The sequence below is a fragment of the Hippoglossus stenolepis genome, chromosome 21 (genome assembly GCF_022539355.2).
Source record: "Hippoglossus stenolepis isolate QCI-W04-F060 chromosome 21, HSTE1.2, whole genome shotgun sequence".
In the NCBI taxonomy this organism is placed as follows: domain Eukaryota; kingdom Metazoa; phylum Chordata; class Actinopteri; order Pleuronectiformes; family Pleuronectidae; genus Hippoglossus; species Hippoglossus stenolepis.
In genome coordinates, this window is record NC_061503.1 from 18,835,988 (window position 1) to 18,845,029 (window position 9,042).

General features: G+C 44.3%; 1 protein-coding gene across 1 annotated transcript; it reads left to right on the forward strand.

Annotated features, from left to right (window-relative positions):
• The first annotated feature begins 170 nt into the window (after window positions 1-170).
• LOC118100857 (elongation of very long chain fatty acids protein 6) lies at window positions 171-9,042 on the forward strand. Its single transcript, XM_035146349.2, has 4 exons — window positions 171-703; window positions 4,037-4,168; window positions 4,426-4,577; window positions 5,323-9,042. Exons 1-4 carry the CDS (start codon window positions 609-611, stop codon window positions 5,751-5,753), a joined length of 810 nt encoding a protein of 269 aa, XP_035002240.1. The 5' UTR covers window positions 171-608; the 3' UTR covers window positions 5,754-9,042.

The following is a 9,042-nucleotide window of genomic DNA, read 5'->3' on the forward strand; positions in this document are numbered from 1 at the left end:
CAGAGCCTCAGTTTACATGACTAGTGTTTTACAGTGGGGTGAAGAATATAAAACTAACCTGTAGGTAGATAAGGAACATCAGCGCTATTTTATATTTCATTTATATAATTGGATTTTTGTATCATTCGTGTTATTAGTATTTTATTTTATTATTATTATCAGAAAATAAACCGTGTTTCAGCTTTTTACTCATTTTATCTTTTCCTCGAGTCAACACTTTAATGTAAACCACTTAGTTAAATAGTCTTTGAGTCCTGACTGTAAATAATTTACTGTAAATATTAGTAAATTAACACCGATGTAAAATCTGAGCTCCGTTAACTACCAGCTGTGCTCCAGCATCTCCAGGTCTTATTGTGAAGGTCCGGACCGGAAGCGGTGTGTATCATAGTAACCACATGTCCCTGACGACAGCGCGTCAGTGAGGAAGAACATCTGGTGGCGCCTCATCTTCCTCCTCTTCTCCCGGGTCACCTCCGGTTCTCCTCGGCCGGACGAAGCAGCAGCAGCAGCCGCCCCGTGCGCCTCCTCTCCCCGGTCTCCCTCCGGTTCCTCCCCGTCACACAGACTCATCCGCACCCGGAGATCGGGCCCCTTCCGCGGGACGAATGACCATGAACGACACGGAGCTCAGTCTGGCGGAGTTCGGCTTCGAGCAGGGCTTCGATGAACGTCGAGCTCTGGAGTGGATGCAGGAAAACTGGTGAGAAATCAAACATGTCCTCGGGTTCTCCTCCTGGTTCTCCTCCTGCTCCTTCTCCTGGTTCCCCTCCTGGTTCTCCTCCTGGTTCTCCTCCGGCTCCTCCTGCTCCTCCAGGCCGGCAGACAGTGCAGGGTGGTGGGCTGGAGTCTGTACTTTGTGTCCTGAGCTGCGGATCCTCTGTGGCTTTATTATATTTATTATATTTCACATTCATGTTTCACAGCTCAGCGTCAAACTCGTTTAATGAAAACCGGATTGGAACCAGATGAAGGATCCAGATTTAACTGTAACGTCCTTCAGGAGGAAATGATGTGACTTCATCTGTTTATTGAAATAAACACAACCTCTCATCTGCATACATGCAAATAAATGTTCATAAATACAACTAATGTTAATACAAGTGTAAATATGTTCATGTTTAGCTTGATTTCAGACCCATGGGTCCATATTACTACAAAAATAGACTAAAAATACATTTTAATTTGTATTTGAACTTCAAAGTTATTGTTTCTTTTTCTATTTTTAAGTACAAAAGTATCTAAATCTGCTTAAAGTAAATTATAATTACAAGTAGTTATTTAGCAGTAAAGTTTCAGAGTAATACATGTTAGTGGAAAATGCATATTGATGCATCACTTCACTTTAATGCTGCAGCAACTCAATGGGCATCATTTTAATAAGTTCACATTAAGGCCTGAACAATAGATAGAAACATATTCTGCAGATATTTTGATGAGTCAGTAACATTCGTTCAATGTTCAAGCAAAAATCGAGGATTAGAGTTTCTTTAAATTGATAATAATAAGTGAATTGAAGTCTGATGTAATTTTAAATGTATATAAGTAAGATGCACTTACATTTTTTACATTAGTAAACGTATGAAATCAGCAAAATCTGTTTAAATCAAAAGTATTTATGTAGAAAATCTCATTTCAGAATAATGCAGATCATGTTTACAGCTGTTCCATGAGGATCCATTGACTTTATATCAGATCTGTTTAGTTAATTAGTTGATTATTTGGGAGAAAACCAATCAGCAGGTATATCGATGAATTATTTACCCATTCAGTCACTTTATGAGAAATAGATAATTAACGTTCAATATTACGTTAAATATCTTTGTTGATTGTTGGTTGAACAAAATCTGACATTCAGCAAAGTAGTTATTTTACTTTATTTTCTACTTTGGAAGCTCATAGGTTCTCTTCTCTTAACCTTCGGCCCTTAAACCTGCAAATAGACGTGAGTGGACTGAAACGTGTTTACCTGAGATTTAAAGTAACAGACGCTGAAAACAGAAATACACGACCTCGGGGACTGCAGTTAGTTAATGAACCTCCTCGTCCAATAGGAAGTCTTGTGCCGAGGGAGTGAGCTCTGTTGAGCAACTCCTCCAGGGAAACCAAGTAAGACCACATTTTTTCAGCCTCACGGCGACGAGGCCGTGAGGCTGAGACTCCTGCAGCAGCTGTGTTTGTGTCGCAGGAGCAGGTTCAGTGAAAAGTCATCAGGCATCAAGTGTTTCCTATTCCCTCGGCAGCCCCGCGCCTTAAAGAGGAACAAGTGAGGAGAAGTGAGGAGAAGTGAGGAGAAGTGAGGAGCAGCTCGCAGGATTCACACCGAAACGATCAGTTAGTCCTTAAACTCCCTGACGCACGATCGGCTGCACACAAACTGTTCTGCTCCATTTACAAGAATTTATCCAACGCATCCTGCTGGGGAATCGAGAACAAGAAATTCATCTTTATTATCAACGCACGCATGCACGCACGCACGCACACACACACACACACACACACACACACACACACACACACACAGGGTTGAGGGTGTAATTAAAGCATCATGTTGCACCACCATGCTGCAGTTTGCAGAGAGGAGGCGTCCTCTGTCGTATCAGCTCCTGTTCTCAGGCAGTATTAATGACACACACACACACACACACACACACACACACACACACACACACACACACACACACAAACACACAGGTGGACTTTAGTGATGCACCAGTCCTGCTTCACCTCGACTCAGATCCTGCGTTTTCTCAAACTTACTCTCTTCATTGTCTGTTATCTTCTGAACTGAAGTTGTAGATAAAGATTCTCCTGTGACCTTAAAAGACCTGAAGTATCACACAGACATGGACTTTGTTTGTTTTCCACTTCTCCAGCTTCACACTGGTTTATCTGCATCTTTGTGTGTTGGGCCAGGACACGAATGTCCGGAACAGGAGCAGCGTTAAGTGGGTCAAACAGGAGCAGCAGCTTCTTGATTCATGTGAAGACCGATGAGATTTAAAGAAATCAGAGAGGGTTACATCTTTTTAGTGGCGTTGCCGTACACACGTGATTGTTCTCAGCTCAGCAGTGACCTCTACTGTTCTGTGGTCACTTCCCGCTGGGGGCTGTAATTAGTTATTTCCCACCCGTCCGTTTGTGTGTCTGTGAACACGATTACACAACAAACTACCAAACGGATTTTCATGAAACTCGGCCGGCGGATGGAACACGGTTCAAGACAGAACTCATTACATTTTGCAGTGGAGGATGTTGGAAATTTCTTTATCACTGTCTCTAGCATTGTGAGATCAGGTGGTTTTACATTTTCACTGGTTTCCGAGGGAATAATTCATGGATCTTGATGAAAACAAATAACCTCCATAGGAAAGATGACATGTACGAGTGTCTGTAATGTGGTGAAGATCCAATAAACATCTGGATCTAGTTGTGGTTTCATACAGTAAAGAGACAGTTGCTGTGGTGGAGGAATGCAGAGGTGTGTATATGCAGAGGTGTATATGCACAGCTGTATATATGTTTGTCTATCTGGCAGGTGTCAAAAGACGAATCTCTTAATCTTCATTGATGATCAACTGAGGATGAATCTGAGCTGAAGGAGGCTTTTTTAATTCAGTTTTAACTTCTACTTTGAAAAGGACATTATGTCATCTGTTGACCTGACGAGCAGCCGCGACCCAGACGGTCAAATCTCGTCATATTTCTTTGTATTTGCAGTTCACCCTAATTGTGTAATTTCCTTTATGTAATCTGACTCGGTGTGTTTCATCACCTGGTGAGTCGTGGTGTGACGAGGTCATCCGGGTTCAGAGCCGTCGTCTTCTTCACTGGGTCAAAGTACACGTGGCGCTGGTGATGTGGAGGTGATCTCCCTCACTTAGGATTTAAAACGTTTTTATCAGATAAAGAATATCATCAATATCAAAGGTTATTCACGTGTTCATCACGTCTCCTCTGAGCATCTCTTCTGCAGCTTGATGTTTCTTAATTCCGCCGCTCAGACGAGCTAATGAGTGTTTTCTCTCCTCTGCAGGAGCAAGTCCTTCATGTTCTGCGGCCTCTACGCTGCGCTGGTGTTCGCCGGCCAGCACTTCATGAGGGAGAGACCGAAGCTGAACCTGCGGCGCCCGCTGGTGCTGTGGTCGCTCAGCCTGGCCGTGTTCAGGTGAGTCGTCCTCTGCGTTCGTCTCCTCGCTCCTAAGGCGACACAGGAAGCAGGAGGGTTTGTGCGAGGACACCAGAGACGTCTAGGAAGTCGAGACGTGTCAGCCATCTTTATTTACAGTCGATGTCTTTTCTTTAGCGTCTCATTTACTTTATTTCGTTTATTATGTCCATTTAAGGAGAAGGAGCCACAGCCTGTACATCACACCCATCCCCTCATTTGTTAATGTGTGTACTCGTTGTGTGTTTGCTCTGCAGCATCATCGGAGCCTTCAGGACCGGACTCTACATGACGCACATCCTCGCGACCAGCGGCTTCAGACAGTCCGTGTGTGACATCAGCTTCTACAGCGCCCCCGTCTCCAAATTCTGGGCCTACGCCTTCGTCCTGAGCAAAGCCCCCGAGCTGGGTAAGGCTTCCAAACCACTTCTCTCATGACCTTTGCTTCCTCTGAGCTCGTAAACGTTCCAGTAGACTCATCTGTAATTATCTTAAGACGAATTATCTCTGGATCTGGACGCTGTCTGTGTATCGGCTCGGTAATAGAGAACTCCTCCAGCCGGTCAGACGGGCCGATCGATCTGGGAAATGGAGGCAGATGCTGAGTTGGCAGGAAAATTCTATTAGTGCTTGATTGATAGAGACGATGTTTCCTCGGCCGCAGGCAGGAAGTGAGTCTTCATCCTCCCACTGGTCCGAGCTTCGCTTTACCACAGCAAACAGAAAGTGTAGAAACTGGAAGAGAAACTTCATCCTGCGTCTATACGAGGTAACTTCTCTCAGGCACGAGGATTTTCTGGAGAGTTACGTGACAACAACCTGCTCCACCGTCGCCATGTGACCTGTTATCAGAAAGTCAACTCTGCGCTTGAGTGGACATGTTGCTTCACAACCGTCTCAACGTGTGCACACGGAGAATGTGAGCGGTGACAGTTGCAGGGTTTGAAAAGAATGCGTCTGTTTTTAAAGCCTTAAGATTTCGTTATCTTATGGCAAAGAAATGTGACGGAGGTTTGATATTCTACAGTTTAACCATAAACTTAAATTCTCATCTTTTCAGCTTTGTTTGTTTTGTAAAATATAAGTTTTCATATAAGGAAGATTAATCTTAATCTTTGGGTACTTGACGATGACCTCCCCTCTGTCTCCCTCAGGCGACACCATGTTCATCATCCTGCGGAAGCAGCGCCTCATCTTCCTGCACTGGTACCACCACATCACCGTGCTGCTCTACTCCTGGTACTCCTACAAGGACCAGGTGGCGGGCGGCGGCTGGTTCATGACCATGAACTACGTGGTCCACGCTTTCATGTACACTTACTACGCGGCGCGGGCAGGCGGCGTGCGGGTTCCCCGTCCCTTCGCCATGATCATCACGGCCACCCAGATCCTGCAGATGGTGATGGGGCTGACGGTGCTGGGCCTGGTTTACTACTGGATGCACGAGGTGCGCTGTCCGTCCAACATGGACAACGTCACATGGGGCTCCATGATGTACCTCAGCTACTTGATCCTGTTCGCCTTGTTCTTCTACAACACCTACCTCAGAGGCGCCTCCAGCGGCAAAGGCTCCAAGGCCGAGTAGAGACTCTGACCGTCCTGTCAACGTGTGCCAACAGCAGAAATGACCGACAGTGCGGAGCCATGAATGTGTGAGTCCCAGCTGGTGAACAGGCTCCTCCTCTTGTTACGTCATCATCAACTGACTTTTAATACTCGTCTGTCGCTCCAAACACTGACACATCATCCACTGACACAGCAGGAGCGAGGAGGCTGGTTCTGACTCAGCACAGTTTAATATGATCTGGTGATTAGTCGACGTTACACTGATTATAGAAACATGAGGGAGTCCACGTCTCACTTCATCTAATCCTATGAAAGACAAGCATTTGTCTGAGGTGATGAACAAATGTTTTAATCTTGTAATGAAAAGGTGGAAAAGCTCTGAACTAGAACAAACTATTGTAAAATGTTGAGGGATTTGTTCCAGATTTTGTGAAATACACTCGTTCGCCCTCTTTCTCAGCCTGGAGCTGGTTAGCTTAGCTTAGCATAAAGACTGCAAGCAGGGGGAAACTGCTAGCCTGAAAAAAAAACAAAGAACATTTAAATTTAATGCTAAAAACAACAATTGTTCATTTTATTCTCTCACGTATCAGAACTGACTCATGACATTTGAATCCGTCCGCCGACTGCATCACAGACGTAGATTTTCAAGAAATTACATAAGCGCAAATTGTCGTTGTTCGATTCTCTCCATATAATAGTTTGTGCATAAAAACCCAGATGCAGCTTATTAATCAGTGCGTCTCTGAGATGTTAAGAGTTATATTCATCACTTTGCCCAAAGCTTCCTCCTGATTACAGTCTTTGAATTAAGCTCCAGTGACTTCAACCTCCTTCTCAACGCTGGGAAAGAAAAACTAACGAGTTTATTTTGCCCAAAATGTCGAACTACTCCTTTTTAAAACCACGTGTTTTAGCCTTTAGCACAACTGTAACCTGCAGGATAGTAACTCTATGAAAAGGGAATGAAGACTTCATATGCACTTAATGTCAGGGGGTTAGACACACACACACACGCACAGACAGACACACACAGACACACACACACACAAGCAGGAGGATCAGTTGAACTCTGGGTGACGAGCACATTCCTTATCTCAGAGACGTCTCAGAGAAAGTAACTTCTAGGAACTGGGGTTTGAAAGACGTCCGACGCGTCCTGCTGTCACATCGTGTTTACATTCTTCTGCACGTTCTGCCTTCTCGTCCTCACTTGAGACATTTACACTGAACAAGGAGTTTATTACTGAGGAGCAGCCATAAATACAGGATATATTCCAGGAGCTGGGAGTAAACGTCTCTGTGAACAAAGAAACTCTTTATCAGATGTTTGATTCCGTGTGTGAAGGCACCTGATGACCACTCCCACAGTTATAAATAGATTTAAACACAACCTTCATGGCTCCATTCAACACCTCCGTGCTCTTCAGAAGACGTGTGGATGAAAAGAAGGAGAATTCTACTGAGAGCATCGCAGAGAAGTCTTATTTATACATTAATCGTGATATCGTGCCGTCATCAAACCTCAGAAATCAATCAGCGATGCACTTATACTTTGAAATGAAGGATAATAAATTAACCACTGTACTCGAAGTACAGATTTTAGAATGAAAAACGACTAAACATTAACTGAAAAGCAACCCAGCACTTCATACACCTATTTGAGGGATTAACTTAAACACTCAGTGACACCATTGTTATTTTCTTATCTTGTCGTTATCATGTTTTTGTCACAAAGGATCAATTCAATCCTCCTGGGAACATAAAGCCGTGTAGATCAAATCAAACATAACCTGTAAAGATCTGAGACGTTAACGTGTTGGTCTGCACCGAGCGGGGGAGGAATCGGTCTGAGGTTCAGGGGAAAAGGTGTTTGAATCTGTTTTCTTGTGTTCACACTGTATTTCTGGGCCTTCGTGTCTTTATTGGATAAACAGACAAGCAGCTGAGGTCTGGACACGAACTGGGGACGTTTCCGTTCAGTTGTTTGCTGTGAAAACAACCAGTTGTACATGTTTGGGGTTTGGGTTTCTGATTTATCTCCATCTTATGAAACCACACTTTGCTTCGCGCTCTGTGGTTTGAAGGTTTAACGCTGTTGTTCCAGTTTCATTTGTCTGTTTGTGATCCTCGATCTCAGGCTGTCGTTCGTCCAACCATCGTTTCACATGAAGGATTTTTTCTCGAGGCTCAGAAGAGGTGAAGGTTCTCACTGTTTCTCAAGAAGAATCGAAACAGAATTTAATGTAACAGTATTTAAAGTATTATTATTAATCATCTTCTGAGCGGGTTGGGGATTTATTTGTGAGGTGCACACGTTCTCGGCACTTACTCGGTTTGAACAGTTTGTGAATGGGAGGAGGCAGAAAACACCCGGCCTCTGGATTTTGTGTAAATTTGAAGAAAGGCGGCGACGACCGTCCTGTGTTCTCTCTCTTCTCTTTTTGGATGTACTGTCGAGTCCGTACTGTAGATTCCTGTGGTGCAGATGAAGAAACGTGGTCTGAGAAGGATTCTTGCAGAGATTGACACTAACGTGCTTCCCGTTCTCTGAGGTGCTGATTGTCGCTCGGTGTGCGAGCAGAGAAACCACCGGGGCTGCTGGGATCAGTCGAGCTGCTCAGAAGGACGAGGCGCTGCAGTGGGTCCCTTGTAAATAATGTGTGTATTTATTTTCTTATAGTGGAAAAAGTTCTCCAGCAGATCTTTACCAGGAAGGTGCAGTTTCTCCAGCTGTGCATCAGTTTTTCTTCCATCCAGATGTTGTGTTCATGCATTTCTACATTCCACACATCTGCTGGCAAACCACTTCCGCCTCTTCACTGATAAGAGATGGGTGACGATTGCAGAAAAACTCTAAAAAGCCATTGACACTGAACACGCAGAGAGGTTTTCTGGGGTGGGTTGAACTTGTGTAACATGATGTCATCCTGTTGTTGTTTTTTTTTTGTGTTTCATGCTAATTTCAAACGAAGCTTCTCCATCTTGTGAAAACACGAGTTTACCACTATGACTGTTTGTTCCGTCCACGGCAGCTTGTGGTGTCGGAGGAGCTGCGGTTCACACTCGTTGTGTGTTTGTTGTGTGTTCGTTGTGTTGACGTAGTTGAAATCACTGCAGGTCGTTTCAATGTCTCGGAGCCTGAAGACATTCACTGTAAAACAGCTCAGAGTAAAAATCACTAGAGGACTTGTCCACTCGATAAACTTGACGCTATATTCTGAGACATTTCTGTGCCAAACAAAGCTTCTGCTGTTATGTTTTCTACCTTGGTTTAATGTGAGCGGCTCCATGTTGGTCTGTGCATC

Coding starts and splice junctions, on each gene's coding strand:
- LOC118100857 (XM_035146349.2), top strand. CDS start 609: ATGACCATGAACGACACGGAGCTCAGTCTGGCGGAGTTCGGCTTCGAG. Junction 704..4,036: donor GAGTGGATGCAGGAAAACTG/GTGAGAAATCAA, acceptor TCTCCTCTGCAG/GAGCAAGTCCTTCATGTTCT. Junction 4,578..5,322: donor GAGCAAAGCCCCCGAGCTGG/GTAAGGCTTCCA, acceptor TGTCTCCCTCAG/GCGACACCATGTTCATCATC.